We start from the raw sequence: 27,130 nt of genomic DNA, 5'->3' as shown, positions 1-27,130 counted from the left end.
TAGCTGGGATTCCTGCATTCCCTCCCCCAAAACGACCAGTGACATCAGCAGCTGGCTCCAGGACAGGATGGGTCCCCCACCACAGCAGGGAGCCCCACAAAACCCAGGAGAGGCTCTGTTTTGGTCCTGAGGCATCAACACTTCCCTGGTAGATTTGTGTTTTGCAGAATTACCTGGGTGCTGTGGCAGCTCTGCAGGGCCTGGGTTAGGGAGGGAGTATCCCACATTCCCAGAGGTGCCCACTCATGTGCAGTTATTTCCTTAAAGCCCCAACTCCTGGAGTCACTCCATCCCTGCAGGAGCTTGGCTTTTCCCAAAGACCTCGCTGTTGTGGGAAATGAGGGAAGGAGTTTGCAGAGGAGCACAGAGAAGAGAAAGCCCAAAAGTGGGTGTGAAAATAAACCCTTCTCACCTTGAGGTTGCCCTGAACATGCACTTTGTGGCCCTCAGGTCACCTCATCTGTGCTGGAGATTGGCATAGGGGTTTTGGGAAGGGGGAAAATCCCCCTTGTGTGGGTGGGAACAGCTTGGGTGCTGATGAGCTGCTCTCTAACTCCTTCCTGCCCCAGAGCCAGGGCCCTTGAGGGGGAAAATCCCCCCCTGGCATGGCTGGGGAGCAGCAGGGCTGTGAGAGAGGAGCAGGTGCTGAAGGGTTAACGGGGAGTGTTTGCAGCCAGTCCCTTGTCACCAAGGAGAAGCAATCAGCACTTGGGAAGGAAACAAAACACCCACTGCCCAGGAGGGTGATTTCCTCTCCCCAGCAGCATTACAGCCCCGGGACCCCAGAAGGGCTCAGGACACCACCAGGACACTGTCACCTCACCGAGCAGGTGGCACCAGGTGAGTGTGGCTGCCGGGGAGCTGTGCTGGGGACAGGGCTGGGGCAGCTCCCCACGTCCCCATCATCCTTGTCCCTCAGCCTCCTCCCAGTCTTATGGCAGGATGTGGGGGACACCGGGCACGGGGGTGCGGAGCATCCGTCCCTACCGCTCCAGCGGGCAGTACCTGTACGCCATGAAGGAGGACCTGGCGGAGTGGCTGAAGGAGCTCTACGGCCTTGACATCGAGGTGGGCACCTTCTTGGAGGTGCTGGAAACAGGGGCTGTGCTGTGCTCCCACGCCAACCACGTCACCCAGGTGGCCGCGGAGTTCGCCCGTGCCTGCCCCGACCTGGCCCGGCACCTCCACCTGCCCACCGCCGGTGTCACCTGCAACCTCACAGCGCAGCCAGGCACCTTCCAGGCCAGGGACAACGTCTCCAACTTCATCCAGTGGTGCAGGAAGGAAATGGATATCAAAGGTAGGATGCTCCAGCTGTCTGTGTCTCCGTGTTCGAGTCCCCTCCGGCCACTCCGTGTTTTGCCATGTGTCCCCCAAGCCCAGTGCCACCCCGTGTGCAAACATCCCCGAGCTGGCATCCCTTGTGAAATGTCCTCCAGGCTTGGCAGCAGCTTTGCAGGCTGCTGGCACGTGGCTGGAGTGTTTGCTGGGGTGTAAATGTGCACAGGAGGAATGGAAAAGGAAAGGGTGGATGGCACAGCGTGTCCCTGCCAGGCACAGCCCGGTCCCAGCCCTAAGGACAGCAGGAGAAATCCTGGCTCTGAGCAAAGCGTCTGTCACCCTGTCCTACCACCATGGATGCCCAGGAAGGGCAGTGGCACAGAGCAAGACGTCCTCAGGGCTCTCAGACATTGAATTTTGTGGCTTTGGGGTGCCGTGAAACAGCTGTAGATGCCCAAAAGGAAAGGCTCTTCCTCCTTTATCATTTCTCCCAACTCTCGTTGAACCCAGCCATATTCCTGGTGGGATGGCTCCAGTGAAGAGCACTTTTTGGGTGGGTTTTCACTCCATCTGTGTCCCCCATCCCCTTTGTCCCCATCCCCACGTGCCAGCCCTGGCTCAGCCCTGCCCTGCCCTGCCCAGACGTCCTGATGTTCGAGACAGAGGACCTGGTGCTGAGGAAGAACGAGAAGAACTTTGTGCTGTGCCTGCTGGAGCTGGCACGCCACGCTTCCCGCTTCGGAATGCGCGCCCCGACCCTGGTGCAGATGGAGGAGGAGATCGAGGAGGAGCTTCGGCAGGAGCTGGACCTGCCTGCCACAGACCCCACCCTGCCCCGGCCCCCCAGGAGAACACGGGACCTCAACAACCTCGACCAGATGGTGCCGAGGGGCAGGGGTGGCATGGAGATGGGCAGGGAGATGGGCAGGGAGATGGGCATGGAGATGGATGGAGATGGGCATGGAGATGGATGGAGATGGGCATGGAGATGGGCATGGAGATAGGCATGAGATGGGCATGGAGGTGGGCATGGAGATGGGCATGAGATGGGCATGGAGATGGATGGAGATGAGCATGGAGATGAGCATGGAGATGGGCATGGAGATGGACATGGAGATGGATGGAGATGAGCATGGAGATGGACATGGAGATGGGTGGGGATGGCACAGCCAGCCCAGGACCGTTTCCCAGCAGCCCTGGTGAGTTCCCATCCCTGCCACCCACAGGTCCAGCACCTGGTGAGCCGCTGTACCTGCCCTGTCCAGTTCCCCATGATCAAGATCTCCGAAGGGAAATACCGGGTGGGGGACTCTGACACCCTCATCTTTGTCCGGGTGAGTCTGCTTCACCCCTGCTTTTGGGGGAAAGGCATCAGGAATTCTGCTCTGCTGCCATGATCCTTTTCCATAACCCCCCAAAGGGGCCCCGTGGGAGTTTGGACCATTATTCCCAAAGCAGCGCAGCAGGGGAGCTCAGCCCTGTGATAGGTGTTGGTATGGATTTAACCATCCATATTGGATGGATTTAACTATCCATCCACCCACCCACCCACCCACCCATCCATCCATCCATCCATCCATCCATCCATCCATCCATCCATCCATCCATCCATCCATCCATCCATCCATCATCCATCCATCCATCCATACATCCACCATCCATCCATCATCCATCCATCCATCCATCATCCATCCATCCATCCACCCATCCATCCATCCATCATCCATCCATCATCCATCCATCCATCCATCCATCCATCCATCCATCCATCCATCCATCATCCATCCATCCATCCATCCATCATCCATCCATCCATCCATCCATCCATCCATCCATCATCCATCCATCCATCCATCATCCATCATCCATCCATCCATCCATCCATCCATCCATCCATCCATCCATCCATCCATCCATCATCCATCATCCATCCATCCATCATCCATCCATCCAGTGTGTGGGACAAAACCTGGCATCCCACAGAGCCACAGCCTGGTCTCACCCCGCCATGGGAACTCTGGGATGTTCTGAATCCATCCCCAAGCCTGGCCAAAGAATTCAGGACTCGATGAAGGACAGGGCTTTGCCAAAAGGGTCCCCCACCCTCCTTGTGGTGACGACGGGATGGCCGCAGGAGCTGAGCCAGGGACGCAGCCGTCCTTTGGGACACCTGGTGGCACTTAGGGCCACCCCCGGGCTGCTGGCGTCCCCTGGCATGGCCATTCCCGTGCAGATCCTGCGGGAGCACGTCATGGTGCGGGTCGGGGGCGGCTGGGACACGCTGGAGCACTACCTGGACAAGCACGACCCGTGTCGCTGCACCTCGCTCTGTGAGTCCCCATGTCCCCAAACCCCGCGGCTGCCTGAGGGTGGGGGTGTCCGTGGCTGGTCTCGATGATGCTCGGGGACATTTTCATTACCATGCCTCGTCGTTTTGCTGAGGAATGTCGGGTTTTGGGGACTTTGGTGGCCGCTAGAGGTCATGGAAGACTTTTGGATGGATCCAGCCCACAAAAGCCACTTTGCGCGGAGCGCGGCTTTCTGCCGGCACCCTGGCGGGGCTGGATGCTGCACCAGGGCTGGGTGGGCTGCAGCCGGGGGTGGGTGGGTGCAGGGGGCGGGGGTGCTGAGCCCCTCGTTGTCCCCACAGCTCACAAACAAGGCTGGAAAGCGCGAAGCCCGCAGCAGCCGGTGCAGCACGAGGTGCGGCTGTGCCCGGCCCCGAGAACCGCCCGCAGCCCCCAGCCCGCGCTGCTGGTCAGCCGCTCCCAGAGCCCCCTGCCCCCCGTCACCTGGGGTACCCGTGTCACCCCTGGGTGCCCCCGGTGTCCTGCCACCCCCTCGCCAGAGGGCTCGGGTCGCCAGCCGGGTGCCAGCCCTCACCCGGAGCCGGCGGAGCCCCGGAGGGTCCCTTCGGGCAGGTAAGTGGTGCAGAGACGCTTTGTGCCCCGAACTGCCTGGCTTCAGAGCAGTTTTCCTCACATTTTTGGAATTTTTCCTCCCCTCCTTTCTGGAGTTGCCCAGCACCAGGCGGGACGGGGGGATGCAGCATCTCCCTGGCCCCTCTCCGCTGTCTCTCCCCGCAGGATGCGGGAGCCACCCGCTGTCCCTTTGCGGAGGCAGCCGCCACCATCCCGGTCACCTGCTGGATCCAGCTCCCCTGGGCACGGGGCGAGGGGCCGGGCACCCGTCCCTTCCCGGCTGGGCCCGGGGAAATGCATCTCCGTGGCACCGGCACGGGGCAGGCCCGCAGCACCGGGCCCGCGGACGGTACCGGCACCTCCCAGAAGCGCCCAGCAAGGAGGAAAATCATCTGTGCTGGCCGCCAGGCCACAGGAAACGGGGACACCCACCACAGCGACACCCCGAGCCCCCAGTCCCTTCAAGGGCCGTGCCCCCAGTCCCCTAAAGGTCTGTGCCCCCTCCTCGCACCGGGATGCTCCGGGAGACTCCCAGAGCCTGAAGAGCCCACGGGAAGGGAGGCAGGGAGCCCTTGGCCGGGGCCGACAGCCTTCACCCCGAAATTCCTCCAGCCACCCCCCGAGACTGGACAGCGGCGTTAAACCCCCCAGCAAAGGCAGCCCGGCCGCCTCCCGGCCCCCCACCCCTCTGGGCCGCTCCGCAGGGGGGTGCAGGGTCTGTGCTGCTGGGGACGGTCCCCAGGGGACACGGCAGTGCCACCCAGCCCCGGACCCCGGGGCTGGGGCTGCTGAGGTACCTCGGCTGCCAGAGGACGGAGCCAGGGGAGCCTGTGGCGCTGGCGATGGGGCGGGGGGGCTCCGGGGGTGCTGTAGGAACACGCAGCCCCCCGGCTATGACAGGGTGCTGGAGGAGCTGTCCCACGGGTGGCAGCCCCTGCGCCCCGTGGGGAGCCCGGTCCCCAAAAGCCCGGCAGGAGCTGCCCCGGGGGAGGCAGAGCGGCCGGGGGTGGGGGGCCAGACCCCTCGGGCACCCCGGGCCAGCAGCGTGGCCAAGCCCCGGCGGTGCCTGAAGAAGCCCGAGCGTGTGCCCTCCATCTACAAGCTGAAGCTGCGGCCCAAGGTGCGCCCCCGGCGGGATCACAGGCCGGGCAAGCGCCCCTCGCGCATCCCCACCCCGCTGGGGCATCGCCTAGCTGCCCCCCGGGGCCAGCAGCGACCCCCGGGGCCCCCCCGAGCCCCCCAGACCGGCAGCACACGCCCCACGGCCAAGCCGTCCCTGGGTGACAGCGGCACCTGGCTGAGCGAGGAGGATGAGGAGTCGTGGGTCTGAGCCTGCCCCGAGAGCCTGTGGGGACGGACGGACGGACGGACGGACGGAGCCCTCCCTCCAAAGGTGGGAGCGATGCCGAGCTGGAGCTGCCCGAGGTTTCCCAGGGCAGCACGAAGGAGTCGCTCCCACACAACCCGGGGTGCCCCACCTCCCTTTTCAGAGCTGCACCCCCTCCTTCCCAGTGGATTTTGTCTGTACTGGTAATCCTGCTAAGCAGGTGCTTTCGTACTGGTTTGGGTGGAAAAACCCAGCCCCAAATGGAGAGAATGGGATATTTTCTGCAGGGGGAAAGGTTTAGCCCCCCTGAAGTGGGGACAACCCATCCTTGACATCCATAAAAACCATCTCATACCTCAGTGTTCCCCATCTGCACCGCGGGATGGTGTCAGACAGCTCCAAGAGCATCATCAGTCACTCAGGTTGGGGGGCACAGGAGGGGACCCTTCCTGACCCCCGTGGTGTGTGGGGGGTGATGGATGTCACCGAGGGTCACAGCAGGCACTGCTGCACCCCCAGCACGGACCCAGCAATGCTGTTTGTGCAATAGAGATGTGCCAAAACTCTTCCATTTCCACATCTTTTCTGTGTGGGTGGGGAGGGAGAGAGGATAATCCTGATGTGGGCACAGCAAACGTCCCCCTGAGAACCCCACAATGCCCAAGAGAGTCTCATTTCCCACGAGAGGATGAAGTCAGCCCCACTTCCCTGCAGAGGAGCAGCAAATGTGAGCGCTGGGACTGCGGGAATGCAAAACCTGCTGGCAAAAACACTCCTGAGGCTGGTACAGAACAAGGGGGACAGACCTGATTTTTAATTCCATTTCAAAGAAGGAGGTGCAGGGCGTCACAGGCGGTGCAGACACCTCGGGAATCTCTGACAAGGAGTCCAGGGGGGAGAGGAAAGCCAAGTCCAGGCAAGTGGGATGCTCACTGGGGCAGGAGGAGGAGAGGGACAGGGAAGCATCCTTGGTGGGGTCAAACCAAACCCAGGCATCACCTCCACGAGCACAGGGCAGAAACCTGGCACTGCCCTGGGCACAGCAGTGGGGACATCCCAGCCCGTGCCAGGCCCAGGCTGCTGTCAGCAGGACCAGGGTGGAATTGGGTAAATCTGTAGTAAGGTGTGAGTAGGGTGCTGCCGTGTGCTCCAATCCCTGGGCCTGGACACCTCAGATCTGCCTGCCTGGGGTTCCCTGCCTGCACCCAGGGTGCCACCACCACCACCTGCCCCTTCCTGGGCTCTTGGGAAAGTAACTCTTTGTAGCCCTCGTTTTCCCGGGAGCTGGGAAACGCTGTCGAAGCAGTGAGAGTTGTTATTATTACTAATATAACTTCCTCTGTCTATAAAGTACAATAGAATATAACAATTATATTTATAACCTTTTTTTTTTTCTTCAAAATACTAAATAGATGCTATAAAAACCTGTAACTAATTGTGCTATAAACTGCAGGCTACAGGGTTATAACAAACAATGTATTGGCTTAGTCGTTGATATGTGTACGTCAGAGCACTTTATAAATGCTTTATTATTAGCATTTACCAAGGAATTTCCTTCTTGGACAATTTGGAGGGATAAAGCTCTAGCCAGGGATCGATAAGTGGACTTACATGTGTTAATAAATCCTGACAGGATGAGCTCAGACAGGGCAGCCGGGTTTGCCATGAGGGTGAGAGATGGTGACAATGGTGACAATGCCACTGCCCTTCCTGGCTGAGATGGACCCGTGCCCCCACATTGCCTTTCCTAATTTTTCCCTTTTTTTTTTTTAGTTTTGGAGCAAGGGGTTTGATTCCCTTAGCAGGGAGGGGGGAGCAGGATGTACCCCCAGCCCTGGCACGGGGGTGGGGCGGTGAGAGGCACTGGAGCTCAGAGCTGCTGGGCCATGGACACCTGGCTGTGGTGGCACAGAGGGCTGGCTGTCCTGTACTGCTGCCCAGAGCGGTGCTGAACCCATCCAGCTCCTTGTGACAGCAGGAATCACAGAGATGGTTTTGCTGGAGGATGGATCAGACACAGATCCTGCCTCAGGAGATGAGGATGGTGTTTCCCTGTGTCTCACAGGGACCAGCCATGGAGAAACCACGACCCTCTTGGCATCTTGCTCTCCCTTCACCACCCCATCATAATTTCCTAACAGGGGCTGCCCTTTGGCAACCCACCCTGCAGGGCAGGATGCAGGTGAGCTGCAGCTCTGGTGCAAACATAAACCAGAAGATTAAAAAATAATAATAAAATAAATAAATAAATAAAAGAGGGGCTCACTTTTCTATTAGGGATATGCAAAGAGGAAAAAAAAACCCAAAAAACAAGAATACAACTGGAAGTGCTGCTCCAGCTCCCTGTTGCTGCCGAGGCAACATCCCTGTGAGAAAACCCAGCAGGGTCGGACCTGGTGGTGCTGCCGGGGGCACGGGGGGCACAGGGGCACCCGGGGAATGCCCACCTGCCCCAGACACCCCGGGGATGGGTGAATCCATCACCTGCTGAGCCCAGGACGAGAGGTAGCAGAGGGGTGACCTGCCCGGCAAGGAGTGTTCCCAAATTATTTGCTGTTCACAGGCTGAGGGGAGGAGAAACCTTCCTGTGCTGGGGCTGTGCTGGGGCAGAGGGGAGCTCAGAGCCCTGGGAAGGCAGAACCCAACTCCTGGGGATATCAGGAGCAGGATTGGGACTTAAGTTGTTTTTTTTTTCCACCTTTCTGCTTTCATCCAGAAATTCCACCTGGAAATCAGACCCAACCTGAGCCAAAAGCCAGCCCGTGTAAGGTGGCTGCTCTGCCTTCCCCAGGGAGAAATCCCAGCTCCACAAGGGGAGAAGCAGAACTCCTCCAGAGAGAGAAGCACACCCAGAGCAGCGGGCTGCAGGTGCTGGATAATTCCCTTCCTGGAGCAGGTGATGGCAGGCAGGCAGCACCAGGGCAGGAACTGGCAAAGATGAACCCACAGCCAAAATCTGGCACCCTCTGAGGGCACCTCCTGTCCAACCCCTGGCATGGCTCCGGCCTCAAGCGCTGTGAGCTTGGAGAGAGCCCAGGGGTTCAGCCAAGGCCATCCCTGGGCTGCCTGCACCACTCCACCCACAGTGCCCCATCCCCAAATGTCACCTCAGCGACCCCCGAGGTGCCTCCAGCACAGCTGCCACCACCCAGGGAGCAGAACCACGGCCAGATTTGGGGTCCTGGGGGCAGGGCTCACATGATGGTGCAGCGGTTCCTGCGCAGCGCGCCCTGGAAGCGGATGGTGGTGTGGACGTGCTTGCAGCGGGCGCAGCCCACGCTCTTGAGGAGCTCGCTGAAGAGCAGCAGGATGTGCCAGTTGTACTTGGCCGAGCACTCGATGTAGCCACACTTCCACGTCTTCTTCACCAGGTTGGAGACGTTCCAGCGCGGGATGACGCGGCCGCGCTGCAGGTCCCGCTTGTTGCCCACGATGATGATGGGTGTCTCCGAGGTGCCGATGACCCTGCGGAGGGAGGGCGGTGGCAGAGGGTGGCAGAGTGAGTGCCCGTCCCAAAAGGGCTCTTGGCTCCAAGGGGAGCGTGTCTCGTCCTCTTGTCCCTCTCCAGCCACCCCTCGTGCACCCCCAGGGCTCGCTCGGGGCTCACCCCCTGGCACATTAATGCACAAACCCACAGCCAGAGTGAAAGGCAGCTCCCAGTCAGCCCCCTCAAAGCTCTGCCAACCTTAACCCTGTTTTGTCTCTCCTGGAGTAAGAGTGGAAGGTGTGGATGTGAAGTGAAGGGTGTTGGATGTGCTGCTGGTGTGGAATCTTACAGAGGGCAGCTAATTCTCTTTTCCTGGGAATTCTGTCAGGAATGAGGCAGGAGTTCTGACCCTTTGCTGGGCATTTTGCAGCTCATTTTTGGGGCTGGCAGCAGAGAATCCTCCAGCCCTCCTTGGGTTCAGAGGAGCCTACTTGGTGTCCTGCTCCTCTCTTGGTGTTTGGGCTCCCATCCTGCAAAGGGGCTTTGTGCCAGTCTGATATCTCATCTGGGATGCCAGCATGTACCCCCGTGGTGCCAATCTCCCTTGGCAGGAGCCACGGGGCTGTGCCACCGTGGGGATGATCCCAAAGCCATCCCTACCTTGTTTCCAGGATCTGCTGGCGGATGGTTTTGATGTACTCGAAGCTGTCAAAGCAACAGATGTCATAGACCAGGATGTAGGCATGGACACTCCGGAGCCCCCTGCAACACACGTCTGCCCACTCCTGCAAGGTGCAGAGAGGGATCAATCCTGGCTCAGCCCCGCTGCTCTGCCTGGGGGATGCCCTGCCCTGCCCTGTCCTGGGGGTGGGCACCCCAAGGAGGCTGCTGGCAGCAAGGGGGCTGCACATTCCCCAGCCCTGACCCCCAGCCCCCAGCTCTGCCCTGCCCTGGCCCATCTGTGTGTGCCCCCACAGCTCTGCAGCCCTCCCCCATCTCCAGAGATCCCTTATCCCCCCGTCAATCCAGGGCAGAGGGAACAGGATTTGTCAGCCCCAATTCCATCTCCAGTTCCCAATTGAGATTTGCAGCCCAAGTACAGCACAGAGCTGAGCTGGGAGTGGGGCTGAATGCAGCCCCTGCCCTGCATGGAAGAGCTTCACCCTCCAGAGCTGCTAATTAGCTGTGTTAATTAGTGATGCACCCTGGTTTGGGGGCAGGGCAGGTGAGGAGGATGCTGAGCCCCATCTGAGGTCTGAGGGTGATGCACCAGCAGCTCTGTGGGTCAGAGGAGGAAGGTGACAGCACGTCTGTCTGGAGGGGACATGGGGACAGAAGAGGAGCAGAAGCTGCTCAGGAACTGAGTCTGTGAGAGCAAGATGTGGATCCAGGGCAGAGGCAGGCAGGAGTGGCCTCTCTGCAGCCAAAATCTGGAGCTGTGAGAAATTCATGCTGTTAGGAAACCCTTGGCTTTCTGGGAACAACTGGATTTTTTTTTTTTTTTCCATGCAATGAGTGAAAGTCTGCCTCAGCTCAGGCACTTTCCCATCCCAGCAGCGGGACTGGGAACAGGCAGCACTGCAAAACCCTCCTGGGTGCCTCTGGAAAGGAGAAAGGCTCTCCAGGGAGGAAAGGCATCACTTCTCCCTGAGCAGACCCCTCCAGAGCCATGACTGAGCCCTTCCCGAGTTTATAATCAGAATGACGAGGGGAAAGGGGAGTTTTGGGATGGGGGTTGGTCTCCATCACAGAGGGGAAGGAGCTGGGAGGGAGCAGAGTGGCACAGAGTGACACAGCCCCTCCCTGTGCACCCAGGGGAGATGCTGGGGAGATGCTCAGAGACGCAGGGGGATGGAGCAGCAGCCTCTGGGCTCCTCTGAGCGCTGATACATCGGGGACAAAAGGAACTGCAGCGATTTCAGCGGGCTGGGGGGCAGCTTGCTCAGGCCCTGTGGTGTCAGGATGGCTTTCCCCACGCAGTGCAGGCTCCCTGGGATGCTTGAGCTGGGGAAGCGTTGCAGTGCAGGAGCAGGATGTCAGAGAGCCACCGGACAGCACTGCAGGGATGCTTCTCCTGGCACGGAGCTGAGCCCACCACGTTTCCCAGCAGCCAGAGCTGCATCCCTCAGCACAGCCCTCTCCTTTCCCCCGGAGCCATCCCTCTGCTCACCCTCTCTTCCCTGGAAACCTCCATCTGCTCCCAGAGGCCGCCTCCTCTGGAGTGCAGCAAGGCAGGGAGTTAATGGAGTGTGTGAGCCTCGCCTGCCGTCTCAATAAATTACCCTTTGCTATTTCAGGCTGCCTCTCGCGCTGACCTTTCCTTCCCTGCACTCACCCATTAATTTTTAAACCTTCTCCTCGCCCCTGGAGTGCTCATTTCACCTCCTGCCTGATGGTACAGGGACTCTTGGAGCACTCCGTGGCCCCTGTGACTCTGGCCCTGTTGGGGACAGGGACACTGTAACTATTGAGGTGGCCCCACTGCCCTCCAGCCACAGCTGGGAACCTCCAGCTCCTTTCTCCACAGTGGTGACACAACTTGTGCCCCTGGGAGTGGGGTTATAGCATGAGCTCAACACCCCCTTTTCCCCCATTAATTCCACACGGGAGTTGTTGGCGCTGGTGGCAGCACTTCCCAACCCCACACTGCCTTTTGGGGGTGCTCTGGAAGCACTGAGGGGGTAGAGGAGGAGTGGTGGGTTCAGAGCTCCAGGAACGAGCCCAGGCAGTGCTGGAGGGGGTGATGGCAGCTCCCAGGAGTGGACTGGGACAGAAGCTGGGCAGACAGCTCTGCCTGGCTTGGGCAGTGGGTGCATCGGGGCTCTGGCTCTCCAGGAACCCCTGGCTTTCACCCAAATGTTCTGCTGCTGGCTCTGACAGCCACAGAACTGGATCCCAGTGCTCCAGGAGCCCAGCTGGACGTGGCTGTGGGCAATGCCAGAGCCACACTCCTTGGAGTGGGATGTCACCTCTCTGGTGTTTGCTGTCACCAGACTTTAAACACACTTTATCCCAGACCTGCCCAGCCAGCACCCACTAGGACACAATCCCTCATTTAGCAACCAAACCCTGACCTGGAGGGGAAAAGCAGAACTGGAACCCCACAGATTTTAACAGCAAAACCCCAGCACAGAGGGGGGATCACCGCAGACCCCCAGAGGTGGAGACCCCTGGGGTGCCCCCCTACCTGCAGGGTGTTGACAGGGAAGGCGCTGATGGGGGGAAAGTCCATGATCTGCAGGTCGTGGACGTGGCCGTTCATGACCACGGCGGGCAGGTAGACGCGGCGGGCCGTGGTGGGCACGCAGACCTCGCTGAACTCGTTGTACAGGAACTGCCGGACTATGGCACTCTTGCCCACGCCCTGAGCTCCCAGCACGGCGATCTTGAAGGTTGTCACCATCCCGCTGCACGCCGGCCGCTGCCCCGGTGCTGCCCCCGCGGTGCCGAGGCTGCATATTCCCGAGCAGGGGGCCTCAGCCCCATTCAGGATGCATTTCCCCGCCGGGGCTCCCCGTCACTGCAAGGCCAAGGAGAAGCTGCTCAGGTCCGAGGGACACCCTGAGTTACACCGGTGCTGCTTCAGGGGATGTTTTTCTGACAATGCACCCAAGGGCCTTGGCACTACTGCAGGACCTCAGGGTCTCCTCGGAGCCTCCCAAGCCAGGGAGAGCCAGGATTTGAGTGAACTTTACTGCAGGAAGGTTCTCACAGGCACATTCAGCTCAGGGTTTGCTCAGCCCGGCAGCAGCAGGTCCCAGGCTGTGCTGGGGACTCAGCCCGGCCACTGTCACCAGCTGCTCCTTGCCGGTGCTGTCCCAAGCCGGGAATCCATCATCCCTCCGCTTGGACAGCCGGAATTGCCTTTTGCCGGGCGGGGGGAGATCGCTGCGAGCCTGCGAGCGACAGCTCGAACGTTTCCTTTCAGGCTTTGAGCGGCTGGGCAATTAACTTGATGGGAACTCATTTACAAGCCAGCTGACGGGGTGAGCCCAGAGCCACCGCGTGTGCTGAGGCCGGAGGGGCTCCGGGACAGGGCCCACGCGTGGGGGGACACGGGGGGATAACCCACACACAGGGATGTGGGAGCCGAGTCTGAGGAGCCCAAACACCCCCTGGCACCCGATGGGAGCTGTGATGGGGATGGCACAGGCAGGGGACCCATCCCCGGGAAGCGGTCCGGGCTTTGTCCCATAGTGTGGATGCTTTGACCAATTTTTGATGCTCTGTCCAATTTTCCCTAAAAACCATCCCCGAAGTGCAGGGCAGCAGCTGAAAGTGGCATGTTCGAACACCCCGTTGTGCTGGTTTGATGGAGATGATTTACCCCAGGGGGAGCCTGGGCACAGCGGCTCCCGCTGCTGGGGGCTGGAATGGCCGAGCTGCCCGGATCCCTTCGGCTGGGCCACGGCTCACGCCATCCTCAGCAGGACAGGGGACCCTGTCCCCCCGTGCTGCTGGCATGTCCCCCGGGGTGCTGGCTGTCCCCAGCCCCGGCAGCGGGAGGTTTCTGTGCCCTATGCAGGGAAATGGGGGTGCAGGAGCCCCCAGGCCCGACCCCGCCAGGGCCTTTCTCCGCCAGCAGACAGCACCGTCACTGCGGGTCCCGGGGGGCCACTCTGCTGCAGGGACAGCCCCGTCCCCACCGACCCTCCCTCCCCACAGCAGCGTCCCCAGCTCCTCTGCGGGGCTGGGGGGTGATGGAGCGGCACAACAGGAAACCCCCAGTGCCCGCAGGGGTCGCTGGAATTGGGGGCACAGGCTGAGCCCCGCTGTGCCCCCGCCAGAACCCCAAAACCATCAGAGCCCGACCTGACGGTCCCCGGCCCTACAAACAGCTACTGCGGGAAACTGAGGCACAGCGGGGGGACCCTTCGGGGCACCCCACGGTGGGGTGCTGGAGCAGGGACCGGCTGTGGGTGCTCGGGCGCTCAGCACCAGGCCGGGCTCGCAGGGCGCTCCCGGGAAAGGCGGCTCCGAACCCCGCTGCGACCTTGGCCACGCAAGGAGCAACCCCTGAGCCCCGTGGAGCGGGGGCAGCCCCCCACATCCCGCACCCCCCTGGGTCGCTGGGGCTGGAGGGGAGCGGGGCACGCCGAGGGGAACGACACCCGCACCCGCGGTGCCGGCGGGCGGAGGGGAACGGAGAGCACCGGCGCTCAACTTTCCCCCTTGTCCCCGCATCGCAGCCACCCCCGGCCCTGCCCAGCGGGAACTTTGCCCTTCCCGGCGGATCCCCCGTACCTGGCAGCGGCGGCCCGGGCCGGCGGCGCCCCGGCGGGCGGCGGAGCCATGCGGCGAGCCCGGTGCGGGGCGGGCGGCCCCGCTGCAGAGCCCCGGCCCGGCCCGGCCCCCGCCCGGCGCGGCCACACCGGGGGGCGGCGGCGGGGAGCGGGGAGCCCGGCCGGGGCACGGCGGGGGGAGCCCGGAGGTGTCCGGGCGGGGATGGAGGCGGCAGCGGCCGGTGGGATGGCGGGGATGCCCAGGAGGGAGGGAGGGAGGGAGGCAGGCAGGGATGCAGGCAGCGCCCGGGGAGGGAAGGAGGCTCTGCCCAGGCAGGGATGCAGAGGATGCCCGGCAAGGATGCGGGCAGTGCCCTGGAGGGAAGGAGGCAGCACCCGGGAAAGGAGGCAGGGAATGCACAGAGCGAGCCGCAGGAATCCAGCAGAGACACCGGCTTCTCCCGGGGCTCTGGGGAGGCGCCGATGGGAAAAGACCCTCCCATGTCCCCCCTGCAGTGTGCTGGGTGCAGCGGCGTCACCCCTTCTCGGCTCTCATGCCCACCGCGGACGAGTCCCACGGGCCAGACCCGGGGGGAGGTGGGCAGGAGCCCTCGCAGGGAGCCTTCCCTCCTTCACAGCGCTCGCTGTGCTTTGGGCACGTCTCTTCGCCTCCTCCCGTGCCGGCCCTGGCCCGCGGGCGGGGCTGGGGCTTTCTCCGTGCCCGCGGGACCCTGAGCCCGGCTGGTGGCAGGCCCCACCAAAGGAGGGACATTGCTGTTGCAGCGGCTGCATTTTTGGGTCACCCCGCACGGAGCGTTTACCTGCGTGCTGGACAGAGGGAAGATGCTGGCTGCACCTCCAGGAACATGCTCCAGGCCCCCGGGACACGCTGCCGATGGACTCCCGGCACCTCTCTGCTCCCGGAGCAGCCCCCAAGCCCCACTCGGGCTGCCTGTGACACCGGCGAGCACCGAGGGGTCCGCACAGCTCTGGCTGAGCCCGAGCCCCGGCGGCAGCTCGGCCGGGCTCCCCCCAGCCTCGTCAGCACCTTCGGCTGGGAAAAAACATCATCTCCGGGCTGAGGAGGGGTGCAGGGGGAAACACGGCTGGCGGGCACAAGGGCAGCTGGCACAGCCTTTGTGCCACCCTGGCGCCAGCAGCAGGCACAGGGGGTGACAGCCCCCTCACCGTGTCCCACGCTGCAGCCGGGCTGCCGGAGATCTCGGCATTTTCTCCCCGCAGAGCTGCCCGATGCTCGCGGCAGGGGAATATTTATGTGTCCCTGGGGTTGTCACCAGCCCCAGACGCTGCTCCCCTTCCCCGCATCGCCCAAAGCAGCGCCAGCCCCGGAATGTTTCTGGGGGAGCGCAGGGATCGGGCTGCACATGAACTCTCCTGCACAATTCAGGCTCCAGCCTCGGGGCTATTTTTAGCAGTTCCCTCCGATATGCTCTTCAGTTTCAGTTTTATGTGTGAAATTTAATATACGAGGATGGGGGGGAGGGGAGTGGGGCTGGATCCTGGCATGTCCCTGCTGGCTGGGAGGTTTATCCCAGTCTCAGCGACACGACGAGGCAAACCAAAAATCATCCATCCAAGAGTTCCCGTGTCCTGATGTGCAGGTGGCAGCAGGGGACAGGCAGAGCTGGTGGCTATGGTCAGCTCCTGCCTCAGCCAGATCCAAAATCCTCCCCTGAGTCCCTGTCTCCCCCAGATGGGCTCAGGGACCTGCTGTCCCTGGCAGGGAGCAGGACGGGTGTGAGGCCAGTGGGAGCAGCAGGGATTTTGGGAGCACAACTCAGGAGGTTTCTGCCCCACAATGTGGCCTCAGGAGCAGGGAAGGCTTTGGGCACCAACCCCCCCGGCAGTTCCCAGCTCAGGAGCATCCCCTGTGTCCCCTGAGCCCCACGGGTGACACTGCTAATGACAAGATCAGGAACCCCAAGCCAGTCTGTCAGTGTTGTTACTTGACAGGTGCACCTGCTTCTAACACAAAACCATCCCAGTGCAGGGCAACACTGGCTGACATGACACCTCCCCTCTACAGAGGGTAGAAGGTCCCAAAATCCAGGTGCTGCTAAGCCAAGGCTGGGCAGGGTGAGGGAAAAGGTTACCCTGCTCCAGAGCAACACCCCCCAAACCTGCTGCTTGTTCTGTTGGATTTCTGGCCACTTCAAGCACTGAGTTTGGGGCTGCCCAAGCTTGGCTCTGGCCTGGCACAGAGGTTTGGCAGCCCAACACATCTTGCTTGACATGGGATCAGAGATGACAAAGCCCTCTGAAAAACAACAGCAGCACAAAGCAATCCAAACACATCACTGACTCCCAGGATTTTAGCATTTCACCACAGGGAAAACAGGTCACACTACACAGAGCCCCCCTGGAGCCCCAAAAGGGCTAAATGGGTACATCCATCTTCTGCTCCTCATCTGAATCTGTCCCTGCTGCCCTTTGAGATGAGAAGCAGCTGTTGGAGCACCAAGGAAACTCGTTGGCTCCTCTTCTTGCAAGTCCCAAATTTGGGGGGTCTGTGCTGTAGAAGTGGCTGGTGGAAGAAGAAGCCTGGTGAGCAAAGAGTCTCCTTCCCACCAAACCCAGCCTTCAGCCCTGCTGCTCCCCTGGGCAGAGCCAGCATCAGGGGAATGGCTCCTCTCCCCATTCCCACAGAGCCACACGCAGCCAGAGCCTCGTGGAAATGAGTTTATTGACACGGAGGGCAGGCAAAGCCTGAAGAGCAACACAAACACTTGAACGAGCAGGGGCGGAGGGAACGCCACCACGAGCCCCAGCTCTGCCCCGGGCTGAGACACCCATCCCAAAAGCTGGGAAGGAATTTGGCAAGAGAAGGGGGTGCTCAGCAACCCCTCCCCACCTCGAAGCTGCTCTCTCCTCCCTGCCCCACACAGCACCGCACTCAGTGCCACTGGTGCTTCCTTAATTGCTCTGTCCATGATTTTTACACTCCACCAGCAGGGCTTGGAGCAAATCACCTCCCAGCACACATGGGCAAGGCTCAAGGGCTGGGTTGCTCCAGCTCTGCCCCACTTTCTTCCCCCCAGCCAGAGCACAGGGGTTCCTACACAGGGACACCACCTTCCTCAGGGTCGTGCAGCTCCTGGGTCCTGCTGGAGCCTCTCCCAGGACACCGTGACCTGTTCCCAGCACTGGTTTCTTGGCTGCAGTCAGTGCCAAAGCCCTGATGAACGATCTCCCACCGTGAAACGTTTACTGACTGTGAAAGTGGCATCTAAAAGGACAACAGGGATGGTTGCTACACAAAGAGCTTTGTTAGCTGGGGAGGAGATGTCCAAGCATGCTGGGGCAGGAGAGGCTGTGCTGGATTGGGGCTTGGATTAAGCAGGACAAGCTATGGATGGAGCAGGGACATGCAAGGGCTGTTGGTTTCATTGCTGTTGCTGCAGCTCTGAGTGGTTGCAATGGGGCGAGTCCACAGCTGTGGGCTGGAAGGGAAACAATCCTGGCTCTAAGGGACAGCTTGGAACAGAGGGGCCAGGGCATGGGGCTGCTTGGGACAGGGACTCGGAGCAGGAACCGGGCTGGCTCTGGCCACTGTGTGTCTCTGGGCACAAAGAATGGAGCTGCCCATGGGAGGAACCCTTCCATGAGCTGCTCCACCCGGCCCAGCTGGAAGCTGAGTGCCCCAGGCAGGCAGGCAGCAAACACTGCCAAGCCCAAACCATCTCCCACCATGCCCAGCCTGGGGTTTGGGGGCAGCATGGCAGCAGGGAGAGGCACTCCACTCCCCTGGCAGCCTGGGGCACTGCCAGCAGCAGCCCCTCTCTGTGGGGGCCTGGCTGACACTGCAGGGAAGTGGCAGTGCCACGTTTGGATGTGCCACCAATTGCCAGGGCCAGTGCTGGGACAGGGAGCACAGCTCAGGGATGGCTGAGGAGGCAGCTTGGCCTCAGCAGGCACAAAAAGAGGAGGAAGAGGGGCTGCACATGGGTGAGGATGCAGAGACCACACCTGGAGCTCTGGCATGAGCCTTTTGCTCTAGGAACAGGCTCATTTCCTTCATTTCATCCACCCTGCCCTGTTACCCATCCAGGCCCACACAAAGGCAGCCTCACTCCTCAAATCACCAGCTGGTGAGGCAGGGAGGTGGCTGGAGTGAAAACACCATCAAAGCCAGCACAGGAGTAATAAAAACCCCTCCTTAGGGCTCCATCCCCCTCCTAGGACCCAACTGGTGTCTCTGTTCCTAATTCCCTGAGGCCGTGCTGACCCATGTCCCTGCAGGGCTCCCAAGACTTCATTGCAATCACCTTCCCTTTAAGCCAATTACAATAGAAAAACTCAAAAAAAAAAGTATAAAAATATAAAATAAAGTGCAGTGTTATGTTTTCGACACTTTTGCCTTGTTTTAATGAGCAGACGTGTGGTTTTTGCTCGGTGTGTTTTTGTTTTTCCAACGAGCAGTTATTTTACAAAATCCAAACTACACCTAAAGCCATTTAGAAAACACTGAACATTGGCACAAACTGGAGAGAAGCCCACGAGAACGGATGAGTGAGGGGCGAGGGGGACATGGGAACAGTTTGAAGCAGTGGTTACAAACTCCATGGATGCTAAAAATACCAAAGGGGCTTGTTCCCTATCATCGTTAGCACGTGGATACTAATTGCTACCTTGTTTAATCAGTGCCTTTGACTGAAATCCTACACATGAATACAGCTGCTTCCAGTTACGAGTGCTTTTCCCCTGCGCTGGCGGTGAAGGAGGTTCTGGGGACCCCTTTTCCCCCCTCCTTCTGCAGGGTGAGGCACAGGCTCCACCTCCTGTTAGTTTTTCAAGATGGCATCGTAGGCCTGGTAGATGTACTGGGACACTTCTGGAGCTCGGCATTTCAGGGAGAGCTGTGGAGAGGAGAGGAGAGGTTAGTGCTGGGGCAAAGGGGGGCAGGGGTGTCCTGCCACGGCCACGAGGGCAGCTGGGAGTGGGCTGGATGTGGCTGCTGACAGTCACACAGAATATTCCTCCTGCTTTCTTCATCACCAATCTCAAACTGCCCTTTCAGAGCTTGCTGTAAGCAGGAGGAAAACAAAAGCAAACTCCCACTGTGGGGTTCCCACATTCTCAGCAAATGCAGGCGGCCCCACAGGCAGGAAGAAAGGGGACATGGTCCCAAACTGAGACAAGGGAGCTGTGCTTGTCCTCAGGCTGCAAATCACAGCACTAAACCCAAGGGCTTCTAAGGATCTGCTGCTCAGTCCTGATGGACACAAACTTGGCTGTCACTCCTCTCTAAAGCAAAGATCAGGCTGAGACCAGGCTTGCAGCACCAAACCTTGTGCAAACACTTCAAATCACCTTCCAATGCTCACATTCCCCCCGCAGCTCCCCAGACTTCTCTCGAAACTCCTGGCACAGCTTCCAACAGGAGATAAATCCTCTAATACCAGAGACACACAGGTCCCTCAGAAGGGCAGTGAAGTCAAAGAGAAGAGTCACAGGGGTGCATGAAGCAGGACAGAGAGCATCTTCCCAGCAGCCCCGGGCTGGTGCCAGCACAGGGCCACAGACAGCCGGGAACACGGCGGGGCATAAATTTCCCCTTGTCTATAAGAGGGGGAAGGGCACTCTGGCAATGCTTCCTTGCTAATATCTCTTGGCTTTATCTCTGGGCAACCTTGGCAAGTCACTGCTCACTGCTGAGCAGGCACTGTCCCAGCTCACTGGTGGCAGAGCAGGGGAATTCTGCTGCTCCTCACTCTTCCCGTGTTAGGCACTCCTCACCCCTCCAGCCAAATCAACAGCGAGCAGGGAGGGAGGAAGGGCAGGGAGGAAGAGCTCAGTGTGTGGGGGAGGCAGCAGGAGCCCAGGCTGTGCCCTGGCCTCTGCTGGGAGCCCTCACCGTGTAGTTGGGGTTCCCGGGCTGGATGCGCAGCTCGGCCAGGATCCAGATGCCGTTGGTGAGCTTCAGGGACTGGTAGAGCATGTCCTGCCCCTCCACGTTCCTCTTGGCAATGGTGTACACATTGTTGTTCTGCAGCTTGCTGGAGACAGTGTCTGTGGAGGGAAGGGAGAAAAAAAAGACATCTGTTAGTTCAGATCCATCATCTGCAGAGACAGGAGAGCCCTGGGGAGCATTCCCAGGATGCAAGGGCACAGCTCCTTCCCTGGGGACAGGAGCACACATGACACAAGGAGAAAAAACATTCCAGTTCTCTCCATGGACCCACTCATTCCCTTCAGGCTGTGATCTCTTGGTAAGTATTTGCCCATTTTGCAGGGCTCTCACTGCCCTGCGTCAATCAGGACTTGGTCAAGGTGAGACTTTAAAGGCTACTCAGAGGGGAAGAGGACTGTGCTTTCTCTACAACCCCCATCCATCTACAGGCAGCCAAAAAAATCAGAAGATGAAGGTGTTAAAGAACAAAGTTCACAGCCTGAGGCTTGCTCAGGTTCTGAGGTCCTGTCCCAGCCACAAGAGCTCCCTCCTACTTCACTCACACACAGACACTTCTGGCCAAATCAATGTCCTACAAGGTAGTAAAAATCCTTTCCCTTTGAAAAAAAGCAATTAATTGGAAGGGTAAACCTCGCCCCCAGACACTGTCTCTAGACATCATGGGGCTGTGGTACAGTTTTAACACACAGCCTGACCTCAGCCCTTGCAGAGGAGGTGTGATTTCACCTGCACACCTGGATGGGTGTCATCGCCACACACGTTATTTCTAAGGGACTTTTTGAGGAAACCAGAACAGGCAAATACACAGAACACCAGGACCCAAACCAGCAGCCCCTGGATGCCAAGGGATTCCTCACCACAGAGCAAGCATCAGGCTGTGGATGCCTGTAAAGGGGCACAGTCACACTTGGGGTGGAAGATCCCAAAGCATCATTGGCAAATTCCCATTCCTGGTGCCCAACAAGAGAAATTTAATTCTTTGCTGGGGCAGGTGGAACACTTTATCTAAGCTGGGTCATTCAGATCAGGTCGGGCACTACTGACAAAAAATGAGGGAGAGAAACAGCCTTAAACCAACTTGCACTGCAAGGCCAGAGACTGGAAATGTGGGATCCATCTGAAGGAGCACAGGGAGCAGGAGAGCAGCAGAGGAGCAGCACAAAGTGACCATGCAGCTCTGATCCATCCCTGCACCTACAGACACAGAGATCCACAGGGTGCCAGATCTGACAGCGGGCACCAGTCTGTGCTGAGGGACTGCAGAGAGGACAGCAGAGCCTGCTCATGCCCCAGGGAATGGAGGGAGGAGGAAGCAAAGGGCAAATCCACACCCTGATGCAGACACTTGGGTCCACTGCCTCTCCCCAGGGCAGCCTGGACCCTTTGCTGCATCCCTTTGCTCCCTGGGCTCCAGAGCAGCTCCCTGCAGGTCCAGGATGGTTCAGGCATGCAGCTACCCAGACTCACTCTGATTTAGGCTTCCTCTCTTCCCCAGTTACTATGGAAACTGGCAGATATATGTAACTAATGAGATCTTTTGCTTAAAACCCCTCATTGCCTGTCTCCTCCTCCCACCCATACTCCTCCTCTCCACAATAAACTCAGCCAGACTTGGGAAATGGGCAGTGCAGAGCAATCCCTGCTCACAGGGAGCGTGCCTGGGATTAATCCATGCTGCAAGGACATCATCCACCAGGAATGAAGCCCCAGTTCCCATATTCTCATGCTCCCAAGCCATCAGCAGGAGCCTCCAGCCCTTTGGGAAGGCACAGTGTCCAACACAAGCACAGGCTCAGACAGGACAGCCTTGTCTGAGAGGGTTGCTGGTATTAAATGGGATTTTGTTTGCCCCATTTTGACAGGCTGTGGTTAAACCTCACCCCTCTGGACGTGCATCCTGAAGGTGGAACTACCTGCAAGGACTTTCTCCAGCAACCCTGACACCTGCCACAGCAGCCTCCCCTCTGCTGGGAGATGCTGTCAGAGTAAAGGCATTCCCTGGGGAGCAGGGATGCAGGATTGGAACGAGAAGCTGCAATTTTGGCTGCTACCCCATCGCGGGGTGTGATGGCAGAGCAGGGGAGCTGTGTCTAGGGAGCTCAGCAGGTGAGACACAGCCACAGAGCAGCTGCTCTTACACCAAAATCTTCATGTGGTGGCTCCTCTTGCCATGGAAACATCCCCAGCCTCTGCAGAGCAGGAACATGCTTGTAGGGGGACACAGGGAGGGAAGTGAGGCAGGGCAAACCCTAGGAAGCCTATTTTCTGCTCCCCTGACCTCACTTATCCTCCAAAGAGCACAAAAAGCCCCACCAAAAGATGCCCTGCCTCAGCCAGAGCAATGGTGAGCAGGCTGGAGCTGATGCTTGGCTTGCCTGACCCTCCTGCCCCCTCTTCAAGCAGAGATTTGGGGCCTGGTGAGAACAGCCCCTCTCCCCCCAGGTAGCAGCTCCCATCCCTCCTGTGCTCTGGAGTATCAGCAATTTGGATTTTGGAGATCATCAGAGTTGCTAAGCAACAGTGGCAGGCTGTGGCTGGCTGAAGGCAGGACCGCTAATGCCATGTGACAGCACAGCCTTTATTAAAAAAAAATAAATAAAATAAACCGAGGCAGATCTTGCTGGGAGCAGGGAGCTGAGCCTGGGCCCCCAGAGTCCAGGGAGGCAGGAGCAGGGCTGGGTGACTCTGGGGACTCTGCAAAGCAGAGCACACAAGTCCTTCAGCAAAGCAGCACAAGCCACACCTGGCCCTGCACAGCAACTTTCTGTGGCCTCAAGGTTTATTCTCAGAACCCTCTTGAAGCACAAGGGAAGGACACAGGCAAGTCTGGCCATCCCCAAGGCCAGGGAAGCCTCTGACACCAGCCCAGCTTTCAGGGCTGGTTTGCTTGTGTTTCCCTTTCTAAACAGAGTTCTTGACCTCAGTCCCTCAACCAAGCAGTGCACATGGAAACACGGGGAGGAACAGCTCACAAGGTCTCCTCCTCGGCACTGAAGGGACCCAATCTTTTTTTAACAGCACTTTTCTCCTGGGTAAAGCAAAGGATGAGCTTAAATCTGCCCACCAGCTTAAGAACTTCACATCTGAACTCAGAAAGCCAAGATGAGCACCTGGCAGGGGTTTGCACAAAGGACAGGCACAACTCGGAGCCAACACTGACCACACACCTTGTCTGACCTTTGTGGCAATCTGCAACAAGCACTCTGTACCAGAAAGCATAATTTAATGCTGATATTTTATGCTGTGATAGCCCAGAATATCCCTGTGCCATTTCTACAGCACCTGGATGGTTCTGAGCATCCAGCCAAGAACTGCATTCAAATACCAAGCACAGGCTGATCCAGTGGGGAGGCACTTGGGGCAATGTTCTGACAGTACATTCATTTCCAAGACATGCAATATGCACCAGTTCTGTAATTTATTAAACTATCAGCCACAAGATTTGCACATAGAGAAAAAATAAGCATACCAAGCAAGCTTGTGTATTATTGTCCCCCAGGTCATTTCATCAAAAGAGAATCCAATTCCTCTTTGTTCTGGCATTAGCAAATTATTTGGGGGAGGAAAACAAAGTGACCACTGCATAACAATAAAGCCATGTTCAACTCCAAACATGAAAGCTGCTGCTTTACACCAAACTGTGGACCAGTAATGAACAAGTAAAACCAAAATTCCTCTGCTGGACAGCACAGCAACTGATGGAGTACCATTAAATGGGAGGAAATCTCTATGTGCAAGTCAGCTCATCCTCTTTCACTCTGTGGGTTTGGGTAAGCAGTGTTTAGGAAAAAGAAAAACATTTAGCTCATCTGATTTGCATATCCTAATGTAGTGATCCTTTAGAATTCAGTCAAACTTAGCATGTTGAATAAAACCCAGTGTAAACAAGGCAAACTGAGCCTCAGTGCACACTCAGTTACAGGGGAAACCTCAGTTGCACCAACAGCACCCAGAATATTTGAGCTATAACAGTTAAGGAATCTATTTTCATGCACTAGATTAATGTATTTTCATTTAAAAAAACCCAAATCAATTAATTTAGCACTGGATTAAAAAGAGATGAGAATGCTAGGGTATAACTATGACCTTGTGTTTTCATTATTTCTGAATGAAGCTTTCTCCAGGGAACTTTCCCAACCTCCTCCTAAGAGGCTGATGCACAGAACAGCTCTGATGAATTCAAGATGTGCAGGGCATCTCAAACACACCTTGGCCCAATGATACAGCTCCAGAGGGACTTGTTCCTCCAGAGCCAGAGAGCTGCAGGTCCATCTCTCACCACTGGGAACCTGAGCCCCAAACCCAGAATTAAGCACTCCTCTCTCCCTGAGTCACTGGGGAATGGTGGGAATACCTTCAAAGGTCCAGGATTTGCTTTTTTGGGAAGCAAAGATGGTGGAGACATAGATCAGCCCACAGATCAGACCCCACTTCCCACTTAAAGGTACCTGCTCCTCATCCCACAGCCTGGCACCTTCTCCTTGGCTTCACTTCCATGCTCTGGGCTACCTGCAGCAGCCAAGACTTTCTGGTTGCTCAGTGCTTTGGGATGAGCTGCCAGGGACAGGAGCATTTTTTGCCATCCCTGTTGCAAGCCACCAAAGCTCAGACCAATCCTATTTGGATGGATCTTTTACCTACAAAGGCCTGGGAGCACAGACTCCCACAGCAGCTCCTCTGCTGTCTGTCTGTGTTTATCTCGTTTTTGTTTGAAGGAGGAAAAGCAATAACCTGGAGAGAAGTCTGCAGTTTGCACAGGAGGTGCTGTAAGGTGACTGTTGCACTGTGACAGACAGCTCTGATGCACAAGAAACTCACACACTGCTTTTCTGACACATCAAATCCCAGCCCCCGACAAATCCCTGTTCCAAGCCTAACTCACTTCAGAGCCAGTTCCACTCAGGGGCTCACAGCAGCATCCTGGCTCTTCTCTACTCTTGTCCAGCCCTTTCCTCTCCCCATTTCCTAACACCTCCCAGGCACATCCCAACCTCTTGGTTGCACATAGCTGCTATCATGTCTGTCATATCAGCTTCTTCATCACCCCTCCTTGCCATTCACTCTTGCAATTCCCCAGCTCCAAACCCCTGAGCAGCATTCTTCATTTTCACCTTCATTTCCTTATTTCTTCCCCTCCTTGATAACTCCTATCTCAGTCCAGACACTTTCTAGAAAGCCTCAAGTGGGTCCATTGCCTGCATCTTCCTTGCAGCATCTCCTAAGATTCCTGCCTTTCCCCTTGTAAAAACTAAATAGGGAATAAGTGCCAGGTGTTCAGAGAGAAAGAAATTCAAATTTCAGTTTCTCCACTGAAAAAGAGCAGCACCCCCTGCCTGACTGCCCTGCAGGGCCTCCAGGATATCTGCACAGAACTTCAGCCCTGCTCCTCACACAGCACAGATGTGAGAACTCAGGAAAGAAAAGGCTGTTTGCAGCTGGGAGAAGGAGAGCCAGGCTCTGAGGGTGCAGGGATCACACTCCTGACCAGCCTCTCCCAGCACAGCTGCTCCACACAGCTCCCAGTGGCTGCTGGAGCTGTGTTAGGGCACAGCTCTGGGAGCAGAGTATTTTTAGCTCCAGCTCCACTCACGTCACTGGGCTGGGATCAGCCAGGCTGAGGCATGAATGGTGTCTCTGAGCACTCACCACCTGGTGGGTGGGCTCAGGCTAGGGATGAATGACTGATCCCAGCAGATCCCAGCAGGGATAACAGCTCATTCCAAGGAGCCAGCAGTGCTCCAGAGCTGTTCCCTGTGCTGGAGGGCTGCACAAACCCAGCCTCTGCTCAGGTTTGGTGAGGAGCTGCTGGAATCTGCAGAGTTTTGTGCAGCTCTGCCACGAGTGCATTGCAAACCTGCAAAGAGCACCACAACCACTGACAGCCCAAATCAAGAGCTTTATTGGGGTTACACATCTAGAGGAGAGTCTTTGGAACAGGAATCAACCCTTTCTCCACAAGGATCAAGTTCCTGAAGATTTTATATCCAGACTTGCTCTTCTTGGAAGAATGGATAGTTAAGACTATTTTCACTGGATTTAAACAATCAAGATTGTGAATCTTGAAGAATTATCACCCTACAGAAGCACGTGGCCAGGCACACACCCTTGCTCTGGTGTAAACTAGAAGGTGGACTCAGCTCCTGCCAGATTTCACCCAGCCTGTTCTTGCCAGGCTGTGAGAAGTCTGCACCCCTGAGGATGCTGGAATCCCAGCACTCAATGGGTTTTGGATTTGGCTGATCCTTGTGCAAGCAAGGCTTGGTGCTCTAAGGATGGTCTGGGCTAGAGGAGGTTACTGCCTGTAGGAAATCAAGGTGAGCAGGCTGAGTCAGGGCTGCACTGGTAGAAAAAATACAAGGGGCAAGCACACAAGATTTCCCTGGTTTCCTCTCCTGCAAGCTCTTGGCCTGCCCCGTGCCCAAGCCCAGCTGGTCAAGCAGGAGTTGCAAGAGGGAGGAGGTGTCAGCAGTTGGAAACACAGGAACAGAAGCCTCAGTGGCTGGAGTGTTTGGAATCTGTTTATGAGGTGAGACCCACCTTCTGCCAAAGAGGCTGGCAGGTCCTGGCAGGTCCTGCATCCCCTGAGCACCCCAAGGGATGGATTGTGCTCTGGAGAGACTCTGCAGCCACGTTCCTCCCTGGGAAAGGCTGCAGCTCCCACTGAGAGGAACTGCCTGGTGTTCCCTGCTCTCCCTGACAGCTGGTATCTTGTTCTACTCTGAGCATCCCAGACCTCTGAGCAGTCTGGCCCTGAGCTGGCAAACCCTTTTGGAATGGGGAGCATTCTGTCACTCCACGTTTCATAACATCATCTTCCAGAGGGAGGAGAGGGAGGTCAGGCTGCAGGACCACCAATCTTCCCAACCACACCTCCTCCCAGGCAGCACCTTAACACCAAAATGAGCAGCTTCCAGTGTTTCTGATTGGAGATAAAGAGCCCTGCGTGCAGCCAGGGCATGGTCAGGGCAGAAGGCAGCAGCAGCAGCTCTGCAGTGCAGGGGGAGAGGCAATGCCAAGCTC

General features: G+C 58.0%; 3 protein-coding genes across 9 annotated transcripts in view; 1 reads left to right on the top strand and 2 right to left on the bottom strand.

Moving 5' to 3' along the window:
• Positions 1-317: 317 nt before the first annotated feature.
• On the top strand, positions 318-7,283 carry GAS2L2 (growth arrest specific 2 like 2). 2 transcript variants are annotated; one of them, XM_030287861.4, is made up of 7 exons: positions 318-840; positions 920-1,300; positions 1,924-2,162; positions 2,508-2,615; positions 3,515-3,611; positions 3,932-4,202; positions 4,368-7,283. In XM_030287861.4, exons 1-7 carry the CDS (start codon positions 606-608, stop codon positions 5,530-5,532), a joined length of 2,496 nt encoding a protein of 831 aa, XP_030143721.2. In that variant the 5' UTR covers positions 318-605; the 3' UTR covers positions 5,533-7,283. The 2 variants fall into 2 exon arrangements, with proteins under 2 accessions (XP_030143721.2, XP_030143720.2); XM_030287860.4 differs by having other exon boundaries at positions 753-840; positions 931-1,300.
• On the bottom strand, positions 6,317-15,627 carry RASL10B (RAS like family 10 member B). Of its 3 annotated transcripts, none has more exons than XM_012568697.5 (4): positions 15,000-15,627; positions 12,144-12,476; positions 9,617-9,741; positions 6,317-8,994 (listed from the first exon to the last, which is right to left on the bottom strand). In XM_012568697.5, exons 2-4 carry the CDS (start codon positions 12,357-12,359, stop codon positions 8,724-8,726), a joined length of 612 nt encoding a protein of 203 aa, XP_012424151.1. In that variant the 5' UTR covers positions 12,360-12,476; positions 15,000-15,627; the 3' UTR covers positions 6,317-8,723. The 3 variants fall into 3 exon arrangements, with proteins under 3 accessions (XP_012424151.1, XP_072793400.1, XP_072793401.1); XM_072937299.1 differs by having other exon boundaries at positions 9,617-9,661; positions 15,000-15,622; XM_072937300.1 differs by lacking the exon at positions 15,000-15,627 and adding an exon at positions 14,201-14,684 and having other exon boundaries at positions 9,617-9,661.
• A 1,237-nt stretch (positions 15,628-16,864) lies between these two features.
• The window catches only part of AP2B1 (adaptor related protein complex 2 subunit beta 1), a 77,287-nt gene continuing 67,021 nt past the window's right edge, over positions 16,865-27,130 (bottom strand). For all 4 annotated transcript variants that reach the window (XM_012568723.4, XM_030288163.3, XM_030288162.4 and 1 more), the window contains 2 exons: positions 20,054-20,208; positions 16,865-19,055 (listed from right to left, as the gene is read on the bottom strand). In XM_012568723.4, coding sequence (XP_012424177.1) covers positions 18,981-19,055; positions 20,054-20,208 — 230 coding nt within the window. In that variant the 3' untranslated portion in view covers positions 16,865-18,980. The remainder of the gene's footprint in view (positions 19,056-20,053; positions 20,209-27,130) is intronic.

This window comes from Taeniopygia guttata, chromosome 19, assembly GCF_048771995.1.
Source record: "Taeniopygia guttata chromosome 19, bTaeGut7.mat, whole genome shotgun sequence".
NCBI classification, from domain to species: domain Eukaryota; kingdom Metazoa; phylum Chordata; class Aves; order Passeriformes; family Estrildidae; genus Taeniopygia; species Taeniopygia guttata.
This window is presented reverse-complemented; position numbering and strand designations above follow the sequence as displayed.